At 41.7% G+C, this 22,227-nt stretch overlaps 2 protein-coding genes and 1 pseudogene across 4 annotated transcripts in view; all 3 read right to left on the minus strand.

The window, feature by feature from the left end:
• TERB1 (telomere repeat binding bouquet formation protein 1) overlaps nt 1–8,859 on the minus strand; it is a 54,471-nt gene extending 45,612 nt beyond the window's left edge. The window contains exon 1 of the mRNA XM_032284133.1: nt 8,382–8,859. Within this exon, the coding sequence (XP_032140024.1) occupies nt 8,382–8,412 (31 nt within the window). The 5' untranslated portion in view covers nt 8,413–8,859. The remainder of the gene's footprint in view (nt 1–8,381) is intronic.
• Nucleotides 530–1,410, minus strand: LOC116555515 (annotated as a pseudogene). Its single transcript, XR_004270564.1, has one exon. The product of XR_004270564.1 is annotated as a 40S ribosomal protein S4, X isoform-like (transcript).
• A 6,342-nt stretch (nt 8,860–15,201) lies between the features above and the next one.
• Nucleotides 15,202–22,227, minus strand: part of NAE1 (NEDD8 activating enzyme E1 subunit 1) — a 29,003-nt gene continuing 21,977 nt past the window's right edge. For both annotated transcript variants that reach the window (XM_032284135.1, XM_032284134.1), the window contains 4 exons: nt 21,879–21,971; nt 18,198–18,312; nt 18,063–18,112; nt 15,202–15,438 (listed from right to left, as the gene is read on the minus strand). In XM_032284135.1, the coding sequence (XP_032140026.1) occupies nt 15,329–15,438; nt 18,063–18,112; nt 18,198–18,312; nt 21,879–21,971 (368 nt within the window). In that variant the 3' untranslated portion in view covers nt 15,202–15,328. The remainder of the gene's footprint in view (nt 15,439–18,062; nt 18,113–18,197; nt 18,313–21,878; nt 21,972–22,227) is intronic.

Consider the following 22,227-nt stretch of genomic DNA (forward strand, 5'->3'; position numbering starts at 1 on the left):
TTTTTTTTTTTTTTTTTTTTGAGAAAGAGTTTTGCTCTTGTTACCCAGGCTGGAGTGCAATGGCGCGATCTCGGCTCTCCACAACCTCCGCCTCCTGGGTTCAAGCAATTCTCCTGTCTCAGCCTCCCAAGTAGCTGGGACTACAGGCGTGCGCCACCATGCCCAGCTAATTTTTGTATTTTTAGTAGAGAGGGGGTTTCACCATGTTGACCAGGATGGTCTTGATCTCTTAACCTCATGATCCACCCACCTCGGCCTCCCAAAGTGCTGGGATTATAGGTGTGAGCCACCACACCCGGACTATAATATAGATTTTTTAAAAGGTACATCTAGAAGTTTCTCTGGGTGTATCAGTGAGTGAGTGGTGAATGAATGTGAAGGCTTAGGACATTACTGTACACTACTGTAGACTTTATAAACACTAAATTTAGGCTACTCAATTTATTTTTAAAATATCTTCAATAATAAAATAAACTTAGCTTATTGTAACTTCACCTAATTTTTTTATTTTCTTTTTCTTTTTGCTACTAATCATGCCACATTATTTTTAATTATGTACAAAGATCTAACATGTCACCCAGGGACCATTTCACCCACTGCTCTGTTTGGCCACCAGTCTTTTGTTTCTCTTTTCAGCAATGGTGAGGCAGATACCCTTTCCTCGGGGAAGAGAAATCCATGGTTTATTGACCTTGCCAGTAACAAAAATGTTGGAAAGTTGAGTGGCAAAGCTGCTGCCATTGGCATCTTTCACATGAACCACATCAAAAGATCCAAGGTGCCTCTCTCTGTTGGTAATCACACCAATTCTTCCCCGGTTAGCACCTCCAGTCACCATACACAGGTTACCAGTGTCAAACTTGATGAAATCAGTAATCTTGCCAGTCTCCAAATCAATCTGAATGGTATCATTCACCTTGATGAGGGGATCAGGGTAGCGGATGGTACAAGCCTCATGGGTCACCAGATGAGGGATTCCTTTAGTGCTCACAAAGATTTTTCTCACTTTGCAAAACTTGTACTTGGCCTTCTCAGGTGTAATACTATGGACAGCAAAGCTGTCATAGATCAGACAGGAATTGGTGTCATAGATCAGACAGAAATTCTCTCCTGTCTTGTAAATGCTGATGACATCCATGAATCCAGCAGGTAGGTTATATCAGTTCAGACCTTACCATCAATCTTAATGAACTGCTACATGCAAATCTTCTTTACTTCATCTCCTGTCAGGGCATACTTAAGTCTGTTCCTTAGGAAAATGATGAAGGGGAGACACTCCTTCAACTTGTGAGGACCCGTGGATGGATGAAGAACAAACACATTGGTCAATTTATCCAGCATCCAATACTTTGGAGCTGCTACCTGCTTCAGATGCTTCTTGGGACCACAAGCCATGGCTGTGTTAGGCAAGGAAGGAGGACCTCTGACTTCCAGTATGCATAGAAATTGGTACCAGAGACTGTGCAGACCGGATATCCCAGCTAATTTTTTTTAAGACATAGGGTCTCACTATGTTGCCCAGGCTGGTCTCGAACTCCTGGCCTCAAGCAATCCTCCCATCTTGGCCTCCCAAAGCACTGGGATTAAAGGTGTGAGCCATCATGCCTGGCCTATTTTTATTTTTTTAAATGTTATTAAAACTAAGACACAAACACATAAGCATAGGCCTACACAGGGTCAAAATCATCAATATGACTGTCCTTCGCTTCCACATCTTGTCCCACTAGAAAGTCTTCAGGGCACTATCACACATGGAACTGCCATATCTTATAACAATGCCTTCTTCTGGAATACCTCCTGAAGGACCTGCCTGAGGCTGTTTTACAATCTTTTTGAGTATTAGAAGCAGTATATTCTAAAACAACAATAAAAAGTGTAGTAAATACATAAACCAGTAAGACAGTCATTACCAGGTATTATGTACTATAATAATTGGATGTGCTATAGTTTTACACAACTGGTAGTATGGTAGGTTTGTTTACACCAGCATCACCACAAACATTATGAACAATGTGTTGGGCTACTGCATGAGAGGAATTTTTCGGTTCCATTATAATCTTATGAGACCACTGTCCTATATGAGGTCTGTTGTTGACTGAAACATCATTATGCAGCACAGGACTATATTTCTACATACTAACAACAAACAAATGGAAATTGAAATTTTTAAAACCATGCCATTACAATAGTATTGAAGATATGAAATACTTAGGGATAAATTGACAACAGAGGTGAATGAGACATACACCAAAAACTAAAAAATACTGCTGAGATAAATTAAAGATGACCAAAATAAATGCCATTATATACCGTGTTCATGGGTCAAAAGACTAAATATTGTTAAGATGTCAATTCTTCCCAAATTGGTCTATAGACTCAATGCAATGCCAGCAGGGGCGTGCGTGTGTGTGTGTGTGTGTGTGTGTGTGTGTGTGTGTGTGTAAATTGACAAGCTGATGCCAAAATTCATATGGAAATGCAAAAACCCTACAATAGCCAGACAACACTGAAAGATAAGTATAAAGCCAGAGGGCTAACTCTACCAGATTTCAAGACTTTAAAAACCTAGAGTAGGCCAGGCACAGCATCTTATGCCTGTAATCCCAGCATTTTAGGAGGCTAAGGCAGGCGAATCACTTGAGGTCAGGAGTTTGAGACCAGCCTGGCCAACATGGTGAAACCCCATCTCTACTAAAAAATACAAAAATTAGCTAGTCGTGGTGGTGCATGCCTGTAATCCCAGCTACTCAGGAGGGTGAGGCAGGAGAATCCCTTAAACCTGGGAATAGGAAGTTGCAGTGAGTCAAGATTGTGCTGCTGTACTCCGTCCAGTCTGGGCAACAGAATGAGACACCATCTCAAAAAAAGAAAACCAAAACCTACAGCAATAAAAAGTGTGGCACTGGCATCAGCATAGACAAAAAGATCAATGAAACAAACAGTAGAGAAATAAACCTATACAAAAAAACCCATGACCTTTTACAAAGGCATTGCTAACAAATAGTGTTGTAACAACTAGATATCCATACTCAAAACAACAGCATCCAAAAACTCTTGAATTCATACTTCACATCACATACAAAAATCAACTCAAAATGGAATGCATATCTAAATGTAAAATCTAAAACTGAAACTTTTTTTTTTTGAGAGGGAGTCTCACTCTGGACTGCAGGGGCGCCATCTCGGCTCACTGCAACCTCCACCTCCCAGGTTCAAGCGATTCTTCTGCCTTAGCCTCCCAAGTAGCTGGGATAACAGGCACCCACCACCACGCCCAGCTAATTTTTGTATTTTTAGTAGAGACGGGGTTTCTGCATGTTGTCCAGGCTGGTCTCGAACTCCTGACTTCAGGTGAGCTGCCCACCTCAGCCGCCCGAAGTGCTGGGATTATAGGTGTGAGCCACTGCGCCCGCCCTAGAACTATAAATGTTAATTCAAGCTTTATTCCAAAATCTCTATACAATTTGACTTAAATTCTTAAAATCAAGAGAGGAAATTGTTTTAAGACTATAGTAAAGAATTTTATAGGAAAATAGTTGTCTATTGTTTGCTGTTTAGTTATAAACAAAAGGTTTACATTTTGAAAAGGCTTGATGTATGTATGTAGCCATGCAAGCATAAGCAAAATCAAGATAGTGAATGTATCTTCCTGCTCCTTTGTAATCCCTCCCTTCCGTGCTTTCCTGAAGCCTCTTTTCTCAAGCACCCACTAATCTGCCTTCTGTTACTACAGACTAGTTTGCATTTTTTCAGCACATGGAATCATACAATGTGTATTTTATTTTGTGTGGCTTCTTTTACTCAGCATAATTATTTTGAGATTCATCTGTGTTGGTGCATGCATCTATAATTCCTTTTTATTCCTAAGTATTCCATTGTATAGTTATACCATGATTTGCTTATCCATTCATCTGCTGATGGACATTTTGGTTGCTTACACTTCTCAGCTATTAGATATAATGGTGCTATGAACATTTGTATGGACATATGTATCCCGTTTTAAGGGTAAATACTCAGGAGTGGAATGGCTGAATCAAGTGGTAGGTATACATTAACAATTTATGAAACTGCTGAACTGTCTTTCAAAGTCTTTGTACCATCTTACATATTTAGAAGCAGTATATGAGAGTTCCAGTTCCTTCATGTACTTGCTAACATACAAAATGATCAGTCATAAATTTTAGTCATTCTAGTGAGCATGTAACGGCATCTCCTTGTGGTTTTTTTTTCCTTTTTTTTTTTTTTTAGACAGAGTCTCACTCTGTCGCCAGGTTGGAGTACGGAGGTGCGATCTCAGCTCACTGCAACCTCTGCCTCCCGGGTTCAACTGGTTCTCCTGCCTCAGCCTTCCGAGTAGCTGGGATTACAGGCGCCCACCACCATGCCTGGCTAATTTTTTTATTTTTAGTAGAGATGAGGTTTCACCATGTTGGCCAGGCTGGTCACAAACTCGTGACCTCAGGTAATCCACCTGCCTCGGTCTCCCAAAATGCTGGGATTACAGGTGTGTGCCACTGCGCCTACCCTGGTTTTATTTTTGAGACAGAGTCTCACTCTGTCGCTCAAACTGAAGTGCAGTGGCACAATCTTGGCTCACTGCAACCTCTGCCTCCCAGGCTCAAGTGATTCTCCTACCTCAGCCTCCCAAATAGCTGGGATTACAGGTGTGTGCCACCACACTCAGCTAATCTTTTTGTATTTTAGTACAGATAGGGCTTCACCATGTTGCCCCAGGTGGTTTTGAACTACTGAGCTCAGGCAATCCATCCACCTTGGCCTCCCAAAGTGCTAGGATAACAGGGATGAGCCATCTCACATAGCCATAGTCTCACTCTTGAAAGAAATTCAACTGCCAATTTATTTCAAAGAATTAATTCATGACAAAATTTGTTAGTGAAAAACCATAGTAAAAAGGTTATCACTAAGTTGTTTTTAGCAATAACAAATATTTATTTGTCATTAGACACTATGAGAAGGTAAGTTTGGCCAGGCATGGTGGCCCACACCTGTAATCCCTGCACTTTGGGAGGCCGAGGCAGGTGGATTACCTGAGAGGTCAGGAGTTCAAGACCAGCCTGACCAACATGGAGAAACCCCATCTCTACTCAAAAATACAAAATTAGCCAGGTGTGGTAGCGCATGTCTGTAATACCAGCTACTTGGGAGGCTGAGGCAGGAGAATCGCTTGAACCTGGGAGGCGGAGGTTGCAGTGAGCTGAGATCACGCCATTATACTCCAGCCTGGGCAACAAGAGAGAAACTCCACCACGCAGAGTGGCTCACACCTGTAATCCCAGCACTTGGGGAGGCTGAGGCAGGCAGATCCATGAGATCAGGAGTTGGAAACCAGCCTGGCCAACATGGTGAAACCTGGTCTTTACTAAAGATACAAAAAATTAGCCAGGGGTGGTGGCGCGTACTGGCAACACCAGCTACTTGGAAGGCTGAGGCAAAAGAATTGCTTGAACCCGGGAGACAGAGGTTGCAGTGAGCCAAGACTGGGCTACTGCAATCCAGCTGGGCAACAGGGCCAGACTCTGTCTCCAAAAAAAAAAAAAAGAGAAACTTGGTTTCAAAATTTTGACTCTATGGATACTGATAAGCCACATCAACAACATGCCAAATAAATTTTATTTTTTTTAATTTTTGAGATGGAGTCTCACTCTGTCACCCAGGCTGGAGTGCAGTAGCATAATCTCAGCTCACTGCAACCTCTGCCTCCCGGTTTCAAGTGATTCTCCTGCCTCAGCCTCCTGAGTAGCTAGAATTACAGATGCGCACCACCATACCCGGCTAATTTTTGTATTTTTAGTAGAAATGGGGTTTCACTATGTTGGTCAGGCTGGTCTGAAATTCCTGACCTCTGGTGATCCACCCGCCTTGGTCTCCCAAAGTGCTGGGATTACAGGTGTGAGCCACCACAGCTGGGTGCCAAAGAAAACTTTTGATGGAACATAGTGATTTTCAATTCTAGGCACAATGCAGGCAGGATACAAGAAACTTTTTTTTTTTTTTTTTTTTTTAAAGAACAGAGTCTCACTCTATTACCCAGGCTGGAGTGCAGTGGTACAATTACAGAGCACTGCAGCCTCAACCTCCTGAGCTTAAGGGATCCTCCCACCTCAGCCTCCCAAGTAGCTGGGACTACATGCACATGCCACCATGCTTGGCTAATTTTTCTATTTTTTATATAAATGGGGTTTTGCCATGTTGCCCAGGCTGGTCTCGAACTCCTGAGCTCAAGCCATCCTCCTGCTTCGGCCTCCCAAAATGCTGGGATTACAAGTGTGAGCCACCATGCCTGGTCTACAAGAAACTTCTTTACATACTCCTCCGTTCTCTTCTGCATGCCTTTCTCATACTTTGATATCTCCTATCATAATCCTTCCCTTCCCAGCCAAAACATCTTCTGACATCACAACTATCATGTTTCACCTTGGCTTTTATCTTCTCTAAGCAAAGTAACCTAGTTCCTGCAATAATTCCTGAAGAAAATAAACAAGCAAATACTGAAGTGAATATAAAAAAACATAAGCAATCAAAGAAAATTTGCTAATTGGACTTAAAATTTTAAACCTTTATACTTCAAAAGACACTATTGAGAATGTGGAACAACAGCCCAGTGTAGAAGAGAATATCTGAAAATATTGTTATCCAAATAAAATAGGGAGCTTGTGTTCAGAACAGATAAAGAATTCTTAAAATGCAATACTAAAATGACGATCTAAAGTGTGGAATGGATTTGAGTAGACATCTGTCCAAAGAACATAGAGTGCCAATAAGTATATGAAAAGATGCTCAACATCACCAGTCATTAAGCAAATGTAAATCAAAAACACAATTAGATACCACTTCACCCTGTTGCTAAACAATTGACTGAGGGGAGCTGATGGATAAGTACTCTTCACCCTTTGGCTGGGATGATCTCAGGAACGTAACTCTAAACTGGCTCCCAGAGTTTCCCAATAGGCTTAAGCTCCAGTTACTCACAATAATAACATATTTGATAACATACTCTGCCTTCTTTTTCCTATCTCATTTCCCCACTTTCCAGCCAGTGTTTCCTAGGATCACTTTCTGAAAAAAAAAGTACTTGCACTCAAATCCTTACCTCACAGTCTACTTCTGAGAGCAACCTAAAGACTTAAAATGGAAGAGAGTGAGATGTGGGACTGAGGTTGGAGATTTCATAAATGGTTTGAGAGGGGAATCACCAACAGTTTTCCCGTCTCTCCAGTTTTTAACTTATCCCTCTTCAGAATCTCCACTCCCTCTTCAGAAATTATCCTTTTATAACACTTTCCTGACATTACAACTTCCCCCTAGCTATTGCCATATAGCTTACTATGTATTTATTTATCTACTTATGAATGAACGACAGGGTCTTGTTCTGTCACCATGACTTAAGTAGAGTGGTGTGATCATGGCTCACTGCAGCCTTGACCTCCCAGGCTCAAGTGATCCTCCCACCTCAGCCTCCCAAGTAGCTGGCACTACATGCATGTACCAATGCACCTGGTTAATTTTTAATTTTTTTTGTAGAGACAAGGTCTCACTGTGTTGCCCAATTTTGTCTCAAACTCCTGGGCTCAACTGATCCCCCACTTTGGCCTCCCAAAATGCTAGGATGACAGGAGTGAGCCACCACACCTGGCCGATCACATATCTTTAGTCAAGCTTTTAAAGAGTAAGCAATTCATTCATACTGTGTGTCTTCAGATCTTAATCTTAATTCCGGTCAGATCTAAACAGACTGCAATCTGACTAAAATCTATTAAGTTTACTGTTAATATAACAAATAACATCCTAAATGCAAAATGCAGTAGAAAATTGAGTCATCTGTGGCATTTGACATTTTAGGCTCTTAGGCAACCTCTTTCCCATGAAGCATTAGGTTCCGATTTCTAAGATACCACATTCCTGACTCTCTTTTCACCTTTTTGAAATGTTTTTCTTAGACTTTTTTTAAGGACTGTCTTCCTCAACTGAAACTTTATGTGATGGTATATATTAATGAACACTATACTCTACCGTTTTAACTTCCTCCATGCCCATGGATTCAGTTTCCATCTTTCTGGGAACAATTTTGTAATCTGTACTTCCAGGCATACTTTGATGATGGTCCTCTCAGGTTCCCACTATTCTTGTACACACTGACATTAAATCAACTATCACATGATATTCGAATTATCAGTATGTCTTTTCTCATTAGAATGTCAGTTTCCTAGAGCCAGAAATTATGTGACAGGCACAGAGTCGTGCTCAATATTTATGTAAATGGCTGAAAGATTCTTTCATTTCCTGGATCCTGTCAGATAATCTACAGTATTATCTAGCAAATACAAAACTAATTGCAGATATATGATCCATCAATTTCTCACCTTGTGTTTTCTTTGTATCTTCACTTTCCATGCTTGTCTGTATTCTTTTTCCTTAGATTTCATCTATAAGATAAAGGTATTTTCTCGATTTAAATCAATGTTTGAGAATGCCAAAGATATAAATACAAAGGGGTGGGAAACATTGTTTTCCTGAAGCCAAAAGACCAGGGAACTACAACTTTTAAAATAATAATTAAATGTAATTAACTTAGTTGAATAATAAGTTGAATCTGCAACTTATTAGATGTGTGATAAGTTGAATCTGCACCTTATTAGATGTGTGATATCAAGGAAGTTGATTAAATTGAGGCTCTGTATCCTCATCTGTAAAATAGCAATGATATTCCTATTTCACAGAGTTGTTACAATTACATTTTAAAACATACATAAATGCAACTGGCATTTTTAAGCACTATATGCATGTAACAAATTTTATTAAGCAAATGAATGATTGGGTGACTGGATTCAACTGGACCTCTTATGGTTCCATTTCCTTCTTTTTTTTTTTTTTTGAGACAGCAGGGTCTCACTCCCACGCCTGGGCTGGAGTGCAGTGGTTTGATCATTGATTCAGTACAGCCTTGACCTCCCAGTCTCAGGTGATCCTCCAGCCTCCAGAGTAGCTAAAACTACAGGCACATGCCACCACACTTGACTAATTTTGCGTATTTTTCGTAGAGATGGGGTTTTGCTATGTTGCCCAGGCTGATCACAAACTCCTGGGCTCAAGCAATCCACATACCATAGCCTCCCAAAGTGCTGGGATTACCAGCGTGGGCCCCCACGCCCAGCCCTCACTTTCTTCTTATTTTCCTCATGGAAATCTTCATCTCATAGTTTCAGATTAGGGACCCCCTCTACCAATGAGAGGTTTAAAAACACACACACACTCTTCAGATTGGCCTTTCTCTTCACAAGCTAAATACTAAATTAACAACCCATGAGTATTTTCAACACGGTATAGTGAAATGGGATCTCACTATGATGTCCAGGCTGGTCTCCCAACTCCTAAGCTCAAGCAATCCACCCATCTCAGCCTCTCAGATTGCTGGGATTACACAGTTGAGCCACCACGCCCAGCCCAGAATAATTTTTAAAATAACTGGCAACTCTGATATGGCCTCTCATATACCTTACTTTTTAAAATCCTAAACTGATTAGTTAGAAAAATGTCTCAGAGTCCAGTTAACTTCTCAGAGCAAAATATCAGGATTCACAGAACTCTAAAATTCTTATTCATTCCAACACTATGTTGTTAAAGAGAGATATCTAATTATCCATTTATAGAGCAAGGCCTTGTCTCAAAAAGAAAATTCCTAAGCACAAAGAAATGTTTAAAGAAATAACAAATTTAACAATCTTTTATAAAGTAGTATACAAATGTACAGGTATATTATTTTTGCCTCTTTATAAAGAGGCAGGGTCTCAATCTGTCACCCAGGCTGTAGTGCAGTGGCATGATCTTGGCTCACTGCAGCCTCAAACCCCTGGGCTAAAGTGATCCTCCTGCCTCAGCATTCTGAGTAGCTGAGACTACAGGTGGATACCACCATTAATTTTTTAATATTTTTGAAGAGACAGGGGTTTTGCTATGTTGCCCAGTCTGGTCTTGAATTCCTGGCTTCAAGTGATCCACCCATCTTGGCCTCCCAAAGAGCTGAGATGACACGCATTAGTCACCATGCCTGGCCCATTTTTTAACCTAAATATTACATTAAAATAGAAATAGCTATTTTATGATAAATCCACAGGATAGAATAAGAATATTCACATTTACAGAAATGTTCAATAACAAAGAAAAATGCTTATATTACAGAGTTAACCAAAAAGAGCAAGATTCAACTTAATCTACAGTATGATCCCAATTAGATAGAGGTAAACATAAAATAAGTCTGGCTTTCTAGAAAGATGACATAGTAATACTTGTCTTTAGCTGGTGGTTCTATGGGTTTTATACCACTATTTTCTATTTTTCATAATTTTTATAATAATAACAGCATCTAACATTCAGTAAATACCTATTGAGGTTAGGCTGTTCTTTACACCTTATGAATATTCTTTTTAGTCTTCACGATAACCTTATGAGGGAATTATAAGGATGAAGATACATGAAGCAAGGGCAAATAATTTGACAAAGTTCAAGTTGCTAGTAAGTGCCAGAGTTAAAATGGGAACCAAGAAAATTTGAGGCAAGGGCCTACACTCTTATCCTCTCTTATACTGTCTCCCGTATACAAATATATATTGCTTTTGAACAAATGGGTTAAGATTTGGAAAAGATTACTAGATTTTAAAAAATGAACTCTTTAGAAAATGGACAATTGTTATCATATATGGATGTTTTTGTTTCATGGATGACTTTAAGGACTATTTCCTTAATTTTAATTATCCAATCTATTCTGCTTTTAATATAATTTTTAAGAGAGGGGTAATGTATAATTTTTAAACCTAAATGCTTTGAAATAAAAACTGACCACACTACCTGTTTTCTCCCTTTGTTTTTATTCTTTTTTCTTAATAAACGGTTACTTTGCACAATAAGATAGTTTGCCAAGTACCTGGGAGCATGAACACAAGTCATCTATGTACTTGCGAAGTGCTTAAAAACACCCATAGCAAAGGGCAAGTTATAGCTTTCAAGAGGTTGATAATCATAAAATTTAAAATTATTTTAAAAAAGTATATTCTCAAGAACAAAAGCACCTGCCATATAAAGCAGATTATGAAGTGCTTTCAGTAATTTAGTGAATATAGGTACTGTCACAAACAAGGAAATTTCGAAATCTGTATTCTCACAGGAAAAAAGGATTTTTTTCTGAATAACAGAAAGAACCTCTCCCATTTACACATTTCACTCAATCTATTCCCCAAAACAGTACTGTTAACTCAAATTCAAATTTCAGTAAGAAAAGCAGCTGAAGGGCCGGGCGCGGTGGCTCAAGCCTGTAATCCCAGCACTTTGGGAGGCCGAGGTGGGTGGATCACGAGGTCAAGAGATCGAGACCATCCTGGTCAACATGGTGAAACCCCATCTCTACTAAAAATACAAAAAAAAAAATTAGCTGGGCATGGTGGCACGTGCCTGTAATCCCAGCTACTCAGGAGGCTGAGGCAGGAGAATTGCCTGAACCCAGTAGGCGGAGGTTGCGGTGAGCCGAGATCACGCCATTGCACTCCAGCCTGGGTAACAAGAGCAAAACTCCGTCTCAAAAAAAAAAAAAAGAAAAGCAGCTGAACATTATTGTTTACCTGATTTAGGAAATGTATACCAAAAGCTTTTGGGGGACAGGGCAAGGTAGCTCGCACCTGTAATCCCAGCACTTTAGGAGGCCAAGGTGGGTGGATGACTTCGGGCCAGGAGTTCAAGACCAGCCTAGCCAAGATGGTGAAACCCCGTCTCTACCAAAGAAAAGTATAAAGATTAGGTGGGCGTGGTCACGCACCTGTAATCCCAGCTACTCAGGAGGCTGAGGCAAGAGAGTTGCTAGAGCCCTGGAGGTGGAGGTTGCAGTGAGCCAAGATCAGCCTAGGTGATGGTGGGAGACCTTGTCTCAAAACAAATAAATAAATTAATTAAAGAAAGCTTTTTTTTTTTTTTTTTTTGAGACAGTCTTGCTCTCTCGCCCAGGTTGGAGTGGAGTGGCACGATAGCAGCTCACTGCAACCTCCACCTCCCGGGTTCAAGCGACTCTCCTGCCCCAGTCTCCCAAGTAACTGGGATTACAGGGGCCCGCCACGACACCCGGTCAAGAAAACTTTTTGAAATCGAAATTTTATCCCAAGATATCAGAAGGATAAATGGCATCTTTTTGTGTAAGGCTGGCAAGACTGATAATCCCACCACTAAATTGTTGTCAGTGGATACCGGGCTTGGAATTATATACAGCGAAAATATCCTCTAAAGAAGAGACAAGAGAAAAAGGGCAAATTTGTTTTCAGTGGTTTAAACAGATTGAGAAATAACAGTCATTCAGGTCCCAGAAAACGCACTGAGGGTACCAGGAGTCAGCTGGCTCTACAATATGAAACCCTCCCCTCAGCCTACCGCCCAGTGCGTAAATCTCAGGGCCTCCTCCTGGGTTCCACGGGTAACAGGTAACCTTTCCAAGGCGGGAGCCCGCGGCCGACTCACCTACAGAATTGGAAGAATTCCTTGTGCAGCGCTTAGGCGGCCCCTCCAGGCTCCCCTCCGACCAGGGCTCGCAAGTCCCGCGCGGGAGCAGGGTACTGGTTAGCGGCGCGGGCCACTCGCGAGCCGTCAGCCCCCTCGGCAGGCCCTCCCGCTCAGGTGCTGTGGGACGCGCGGCCCCGACTCTGAGAAACCACCTCACCGGTGGGTCCCACCGTCTCCACACATCAGTCACCTAGGGGGGCGCCTAGGAAGTCGGACGTGAAATCGGGGAGAATACTGCCAGGCTCTACACACCTCTAAATGGCGCGTGATAAATGTCTCTTCCCGCCAAGAGCTGTGGGAACTACAGCCGGGGGCTGGCACCTGCCCGTAAGGGCCCTTCCCCCAACTCTACCCTTCTCCTCATGTGGGCTAACAAGGGCCTGACGAGGCAGTAGGGCCTCCTGGCCGGCCCAACTCGCCTTCCACAGGCGCCAACATACGGAGTTTTCAGGAGCAGTAAGGCAAGACCCGAACGCGCGGGAGGAACCCTGACCTCTACCCTCCCGCGACGGCGTTCGCCCTTTCTTTCTCGCTGCCCACCTGCCACGACGCCCAACGGGCTTTCCCGCCCAGCCGTCCAGGTTCACATCCGGGGGCGGGACTTCCGGGAGGCACCCGCGCCATCCCTACGCAGAGTCTGATTGCCTCCGCAGGTGCCTCAGGTTGCCGAGGGCAAGGAAGTGGCCGGCGTCCGGAAGCAGGGTTTTTAGAAAAGTTACAATTTGGCCGGGCGCGGTGGCTTAAGCCTGTAATCCCAGCACTTTGGGAGGCCGAGGCGGGTGGATCACGAGGTCAAGAGATCGAGACCATCCTTGTCAACATGGTGAAACCCCGTCTCTACTAAAACTACAAAAAATTAGCTGGGCATGGTGGTGCGTGCCTGTAATCCCAGCTACTCAGGAGGCTGAGGCAGGAGAATTGCCTGAACCCAGGAGACGGAGGTTGCGGTGAGCCGAGATCGCGCCATTGCACTCCAGCCTGGGTAACAAGAGTGAAACTCCGTCTCAAAAAAAAAAAAAAAAAAGAAAAGTTACAATTTGAAAGAGAAGTCTAATCTCACCGTCCCCGGTTTTTAGGGTTTTTACTTCAGAGGCGCATTAGCCCCAGTTAGGAAACCGTGCGCGGTTGACCAGGCCTGGGTCTCGGACGGTGACCGCAAGGCGCTCGGCGAAGCCTCAACCTCCCCTCTGCCTAGCACCTGTATTTTGCATTGTGCCTTCTCCCTTTTGTTGGGCACCCTGCTGATGGTCGCCGCAGCCCCACAGAGGCAGCCAGGCCTCCAACAAACCAGGGAGCCTCCGGAGTTCAGTCCAGGCGCCCTTTCTCCGCTCCTGGACCAAAGGATCAGAGTGAGGCCGAGGCTGAGGCCTATCCCTTGCCTCCTCCGCCATAAAATGCAGCCCACGGGACTGCTAGACGATGGAGGAGCGAGTAAGGCCGCCGATACAGTGAAGAACAGCTAAAGAAGGGCTGACACATCAGGGCCCAGAACACCAAGTCCCTGTGAAGCACCCTCGCAAATCGAACAGGTGTTCACTTAGGAGACGCTGGCCTCAGAGACAGCTGCATGCAGGTTGCCTTAGGTACTGAGTCATGCACCACGGACCATGTGCCTCAGCCATAAATATTAACACATCAAGCCTGAAACGGGGCACTGCCCCACCTTCTGGATTTTGAATTTCTTTTCTGCTTCCATCTCCTTTTTTTTTTTTTTTTTTTGGTCCTCTCATATGCTGGTGAATGCTAATAGTCCCACGTGAGTTTTCTTTAAAATGAAATTTAAAAGCATATATGGGGGCCGGGCGCGGTGGCTCACGCCTATAATCCCAGCACTTTGGGAAGCCGAGGCGGGTGGATCACGAGGTCAGGAGTTCAAGACCAGCCTGGCCAACATAGTGAAACCCCATTTCTTAAAAAAAAAAAAAGTATAAATAATTTGAGTGGAATGACCCCATAAAATTTAAAGAAGTAGATGTGGCCGGGCGCAGTGGCTCACGACTGTAATCCCAGCACTTTGGGAGGCCGAGGCGGGTGGATCACGAGGTCAAGAGATCGAGACCATCCTGGTCAACATGGTGAAACCCCGTCTCTACTAAAAACACAAAACATTAGCTGGGCATGGTGGCGCGTGCCTGTAATCCCAGCTACTCAGGAGGCTGAGGCAGGAGAATTGCCTGAACCCAGGAGGCGGAGGTTGCGGTGAGCCGAGATCGCGCCATTGCACTCCAGCCTGGGTAACAAGAGCGAAACTCCGTCTCAAAAAAATAAATAAATAAATAAATAAATAAAGAAGTAGATGTAAGCAGCCAAAACTCAAGTTCGTTAAGACAACACTACATACAAGGGGATGGTCTTGTTTTCTATGAAAACTACATATTCAGAAATAATTCCTTTTTAAATTCTATTTAACAAATGATGGTCATAAAATGTCCATAGCTAACATTTGCACATGGCTTAAATTCACTATTGAAGACGGTAAGAAAAAAAATTGTTTAACTATCTTTAATAAAACACAAGAGATAATCTAAGGCAAGTAACTTTGAAATTGCAAGCCAATATTGATTCTCAATGAGAAATGGATAGGATTCATTTTCTAGGAAAATGACTGTCTCCTTTCCCCTCCCCACAAAGAACAAGACTACATGATTACAAATGAGAAAAATGTTTATTAATGAAACAATTTAGCAGCTCTCCTTTAGAATTTTACAGACCAAAGCACAACCCAAAGGCAATTACAGTTTCAATCATTAACACACCATCTAAGGTGCTTACTCTACAACTGGAAAGTTGCTGAAGTTTGTGACATGCCACTGTAAATGTAAGTATTATTAAAAATTACAAATTGTTTCGTGATTATTTTGATGACCTCTTGAGCAGCAGCTCCTGAAAGGAAAAAGTAGAAATGCAAATCTTTGAAAAGAGTGAATTTCAAGAATTATATAAAAATAGTTGGATAAAGAAATCTTTCCTTTTCAAAAGCAAAAGCATTTGAAAGTGACTCAAAACAGATGCAGTTAGCTTACTGAGTCATATCAACATAAAAGCCTATAATTCTTTTTGTTATTAAAGGAAATCTAAACAGTAGTGTGGTTGACCAAACTTTAAAAGATACACACAGGCATAAAAGATTCTCAAAGGACACCATTCTGCTCCATTTTAATTTTACATTGTATCTCTTTAACTTTTATAATAAAAAAGGAGAAAGGTGTATTTGTTCTAAATGCATTTGTAGTTTAGGAAGGATCTATATTAAATATTGCCAGACTGCTATATTTACTCAAAAGAAAAAAAAAAGTAAGAAAAAAAGTTGTGCATCTTTTATAACCTAAAGATTCCTCTTTCCCAAATATTCATGGACTGGATAGAATTTTTTTTTTTTTTTTTTTTTGAGACAGAGTCTCACTCTCTCACACCCAGGCTGGAGTACAGTGGCATGATCTCAGCTCACTGCAGTCTCCTCCTCCCAGGTTCAAGTGATTCTCCTGCCTCAGCCTCCCAAGTAGCTGGGATCACAGGTGCCCACCACCACACCTGGCTAATTTTTTTTGTATTTTTAATAGAGACAGCGTTTTACCATGTGGGCCAGGCTGGTTTCCAACTCCTAACCTCAAGTGATCCGCCCACCTCAGCATCCCAAAGTGGAGGCCTTACAGGCGTTAGCCACCATGCTCAGCTGACTGGATAGAATTTGTGACTACCATGTACCAAATACTGTTCTAGGCAGTAGGGATACAGTAGGGAAAAAAGACAAAAAGATCCACTTGCCCTGATGTTACTTTTTAGCAGCGAGAGAGATAATTTACAAATAAATAGAATATGTAGTATGCCAACTGACCACAGACACTAAAGAGAAAAATCAAATAAGGGAGATACAAATGCAGGAGGAGGGGTTCGGTTTTAAATAGGGGAGTCAGGGATGGCATCACAGAGAAGACAGCATTCGAACAAAACCTGAAAGAAGTGAGGGGATATAATGGCATTATGCAAAATGATTACAGAATGCATAGCAGTAAAAAAAAAAAAAAAAACCTTCAATTTATACTTTTTTTCTGCTATAGGTAAGTCATCTAGGCCATCCATCTGGCTGTACCTCTTCTCAGATTCTGGACTAAATCTGAATAAATAATAATTTGCCCTTTTCTGTGAACTGGCAGTTAACTCGGCTATTCTGGCACAAGAAACTTGGTTTTAGTTTAAAATAAATTATTACAAATCAGGCTTTAATTTGGATTTGCTTAGAAAATAGTTTTCTAAGTCTTGTGATTCATTTACATTTTGAACACTTCAAATATTAATCAGACCTAAATCTGCCTTCAAAACATTCAATATCTAGAAGGAAAATGCCATAAGCAAATAGTTCAGTCTATAGGAGATCACAGAAAGGAGAGTAGTATTTTTTTGAGGAGTGTTAGGCACTAAATGGTTTGTGTCCCCCTCAAATTCATATGTTTAAATCCTAACCCCCAGTATAATTGTGTGAGGATAGGGCCTTTGGTAGGTGATTAGGTCAAGAGGGTAGAACCTTCATGAATAAGATTACTGCCCTTAAAAGAGACCCCAGAAACTTCTCTTGACATTTTTTTTTCCACCATGTGAGAACACAGAAGAGAGAGCCGTCCATGAACCAGGAAACAGACTCTCACCAGACCCTGACCATGCTGGCACCCTGATCCCAGACTTCTAGCCTCCAGAACTCTGTGATAGATTTTTGTTGTTTATAAGTCTATGATATTCTGTTACAGCAGCCCAAGGTGACTAAGACAAGGGGGAAGTAGAGTGAGAGAGGGAAGTAAAGGGAGCTTTTATGAAAGACGTCATTTTTAAGTTGGGCCTTGAAGAATATGTAGCTTTTGGATATGCAGAAAAAGATATTTTTAAGGCAAATAGCCCCAGAGAAGCAAAGATCTAGGAGTAGGAAATCAAAGAGCATGCCTGAGGGGAATGCGAGTAACATGATAAAACCAATGCTAGACAGGCTGAGTAGAACCAGAATACAGGGTTTTTAATGTCAAGCCAAGGTCCCTGGGCTTGCTTTGGGAACCGTTGAGGGCAGAGGGTTCGTAGAAGGACACAATCAGAGCTATGCTTTAGAAGGATGAATGATTGTTCAGAAGTTTAAGTTGGCTGGCAGCATGAGAAACGGAAGGCAGGGAGACCAGTAAAGGGGGAACTGCGTAAGTATCCTAACCTGGGCAACACAGTGGGACCTTCTCTCTACAAAAAACTGAAAAATTAGCCAGGCACGTTGCTACATGCCTGTAGTCCCAGCTATTCAAGAGGCCGAGCCCAGGAGGTTGAGGTTGCAGTGAGCTATGATCACATCACTACACTCCAACCTGGCAAAAGAGCGAGACTGTGTCTCAAAAAAAAAAAAAAAAAGAAAGAAAAAGAAATATAACATCCTGCTTCACTGCCCTCCCTAATTAAAATAGCTACGACAAAACTTCATATTAAAATAGTAACTGTACTATTAATAACAGGTGAGTCTTCTTATATATGGAACTCACCCCCCAAGAATGCAGCAATGGTATGTGGCTCAGCAGCTCCATATCGGCAACTAAAGGAGAGCACAGAGACGTGAATTTTGATTAGCCTTATGACAGGTGAGGTATCATCTCTTAGACACCCTACAAAATACTCACAATTCATGGACATAATCATCTTTCACCATTACAGATAAACCATATTCCTGAAGGAAGCCAGTGAGACAAGACTTCAACTTTCCTATATCTTCTTCAACTTGATAGTTAGATACCCCTAAAAATGAAAATTTTCATTACAATAAATGTGATTCAAAATTAATGGCCACCTCCTTTAATCTGTTTTCAGATGTTCTATTCAAAACACGTATGAAACTGAAGAACAAAAATAACAAAGTATGAGACCAATATCTGTAAATATCACAAACCTATAATCAGAGACCAACTAAAACCTAGCAAAAATTTGAATTTAATTAAATCGGTTAATTGCTTCATACCCACTGTCTAGAAGAGCATCTGGCACATAGTGCTTAATAATTATTTGATAGAAGAACTGAATGAAAGAGAAAGTAATGTCCTACTTATACCCTTTATAAAAGTTATTCTCCAATTCTAAAAGACTAAATAATAAATGACACTGAGGACATACGACTATTGATAACAGGTAACTTTTTTTTTTTTTTTTTTTAGTGAGACAGAGTCTTGCTCTGTTACTGAGGCTGGAGTGCAGTAGTGCGATCTCAGGTCAATGCAACCTCCGCCTCCCGGATTCAAATGATTCTAATGCCTCAGCCGCCCAAGTAGCTTGGACTACAGGAGTGAGTCACCACATCCAGCTAATTTGTTCTATTTTTAGTTTCAGTGTTGGCCAGGCTGGTCTCAAACCTGGCTTCAAGTGATCTGCCTGCCTTGGCCTCCCAAAGTGCTGGAATTATAGGCGTGAGCCACCATGCTCAGCCAGTAATAGGTAACATTTATTGAGTATTAATAAATGCTGGACACTGTGTTCTAAGGACCTTATACATATTAATTGATTGAATCCTCACAACAGTCCTATGAAGTAGGTATAATCATCCCCATTCATAGAAGAGAAAACTAAGGCACAAGCAGATTAAGTTACTTAGCCATAAACAGCAAACTAGGCTACGAGCCCAGGCAGTTCTTTTTGTTTTGTTTTGCTTTGAGACAGAGTCTCATGCTGTGACCCAGGCTGGAGTGCAGTGGCATGATCTTGGCTCACTGCAACCTCTGCCTCCCAGGTTCACCAGGTTCAAGCGATTCTCGGGCCTCAGCCTCCCAAGTAGCTGGGACCACAGGCGTGCACCACCATGCCCAGCTAATTTTTGTATTTTTGGTAGAGATGGGGTTTCACCATGTTGGCCAGGCTGGTCTCGAACTCCTGACCTCAAATAATCCACCTGCATCAGCCTCACAAAGTGCTAGGATTACAGGCGTGAGCCACTGCGCCCAGCCCCAGGCAGTTCTTCATGATTAAACTATAATGTCTATTAGAAGGAAAAATGTAATTACATGATATTCAGGTATGATTTTTAAAAATCATAAAAAAACTATTATCACTACTCTTCCTTATAATAGTAATATCTATCCTTTACTGGGTACTTAAAAGGTGCCAGGCAATGTGTTAAACGGTTTTCATATATCATATATTTAACCCTTATAATCTAAGAGTAGATATTATTACTGCCATTCCATAAATGACAGAACTGAGACTAGGAGGGAAATAGTGACTCACTCAAGGTCACAGACAAAACAAGTGATAAAGCTTGGATTGAAAGCCAGGTTTAATTCCAAAGTCTATGATCTACAGTCTTCCACAGTGGCTCCCCAATAAACATCTCCTTCAAATCCTTATGTAATCCCCTCCCATTCTTCATCTAAGCTGACCCTGTGAAACCAATAGAACACAACAGAAGTGATGCTGTATGACTTCCAAAGCTAGGTCATAAAAATCCTTGTACCTTCTGTTTGGGTTTTTTGGAATGTTAACTACGGAAGCCAACTGACAAGCTAAAAGGAAGTCCAAGCTAGCCACATGAAGAGAGATATCTGACCAGCCCCCAGCTATTCCCACTATTCTGACTAAGGTGCTAGTTACATGACTAAAAATGTCTTCTTGCATGTCTAATTCAGTCAGTCAAGCCTTCAGAATGCCTCCACCTCCAGGCATCAAGCAACTGCTTGACTCCCCAAGAACTGCCTGAGCAGGAAATCCACAAAATCACAACTTTACTTACTGCCTTAAATCACTAAGTTTTGAAGTGGTTTGCTATGCAATAGATAACTGAAATAAATTCTAATCAAATAATACAAATAAAGCAATACTTATTTTGTGCTTATTCCTTTTTATCTTCTAGTAAGTTTGCTCATTAAGACTCTGGGCCAGGCAGGGTGGCTCATGCCTGTAATCCCAGCACTTTGGGAGGCCAAGCCAAGCAGATCACTTGCGGTCAGGAGTTCAAGACCAGCCTAGCCAACATGGTGAGACCCCGTCTCTACTAAAAATACAAAAATTAGCTGGGTGTGGTGGCAGGCGGGTGACTGTAATCAAAGCTACTGGGGAGGTTGGGGCAGGAGAATTTCTTAAAACTCAGGAGGCGGAGGTTGCAGTGAGCAGAGATCACACCACTGCACTCCAGCCTAGACGACACAGCGAGACTCTGTCTCAAAAAAAAAAAAAAGACTGTAAACTCTGGAGACACATTGCATGGGATGGGGCAACAGGTTTTATGATACCCCTAGAATGTGCTGCTATGCAATAATCCTGCACAATTAAAATTATCGTACACAATAAAAATACTCTGAGCAACCACAGATCTTTGAGATTATGCCAGTTCTCTAATGACTCCACTTGCTGAAGATAAAAAGTAGATACTAAACAGAGAAATCCCTCCATCTTCAGAGTTCTTGAGTTCAGAAATTACTAGCATACTTTTTTTTTTTTTTTTTGAGACGGAGTCTCACTCTGTTGCCCAGGCTGGAGTGCGGTGGTGTGATCTCGGCTCACTACAACCTCTGTCTCCTGGGTTCAAGTGATTCTCCTGCCTCAGCCTCCTGAGTAGCTGGGACTGCAGGCATGTACCACATGGCCAGCTAATTTTTGTATTTTTAGTAGAGATGGGGTTTTACCATGTTGGCCAAGATGGTCTTGATCTCTTGACCTTGTGATCCACCTGCATCGGCCTCCCAGGCCTAACCACCTTTTTCTTTTTTTTTTTTTTTTTTTTTTTTTTTTTTTAGCAGAGTCTCACCACGGTCACCCAGACTGGAGCACAGTGGTGCAATCACAACTCACTGTACCCCCGACTTCCAAGGCTCAGGTGATCCTCCCACCTCACCCTCTGAGTAGCTGAGTCTACAAGTGCACACCACCAGGTCTGGCTAATTTTTTGTATCTTCAGTAGAGATGGGGTCCTACCATGTTGCCCAGGCTGGTCTCCAACTCCTGGGCTCAAGCAATCGCTTGCCTCAGTCAGCCTCCCAAAGTGCTAGCATTATAGGTGTGAGCCACCGGGCCTGGCCAGCATACTTCTTGTGGCTTTCCTATTCCACTAAATTAAACTCAGTGGGAGTCTTAGTAGCAAACTATGGAAAATGACAGAAAAAAAGTTTTCTTCTGTACATATTCAACCAACATCCCCGTAATAGTTTAGAATCAAACACTAAAAAAACGAAAGGTAGTTACTCACTGGGGAACGTTTGGGGTATAATCTGTTTACAATGTGAAATTAAAGCAACACTATTATAAACACCCTGAGAACACTTTCAATTTAAATATTTTATTGAAAATCTTATTATATCTGGTAATTCAATTGCTATTCTTACCTGGATATCTACCATGTTGTTTATGAAATCTATCAACAGCCCGTAACATTAAGTACAACACTATTTCATTATCTGGATTATCCATGCTAGAAACTGAAAGGAAAAAGATTTCAGTATGATTTGGTTAATTTCCAATATAACAAACAATGAAGGGCTGAATTTACTATATACTTGAGTTTCAGGACTATTAGCTGGAGTCACACAATCTCTACTAAAGTAGTATACTGAGTTTAACTCATACATATCATACAATGGACTTGGTGACCTAAATATGACTTTGTGCATACATTAAGTTTCATGTAATATATACATAAACTATAATTACTTAAACTTAGAACAAAATTAGAAT

The sequence above is a fragment of the Sapajus apella genome, unplaced genomic scaffold (assembly GCF_009761245.1).
Source record: "Sapajus apella isolate SASKATOON/1434 unplaced genomic scaffold, GSC_monkey_1.0 scaffold15, whole genome shotgun sequence".
In the NCBI taxonomy this organism is placed as follows: Eukaryota; Metazoa; Chordata; class Mammalia; order Primates; family Cebidae; genus Sapajus; species Sapajus apella.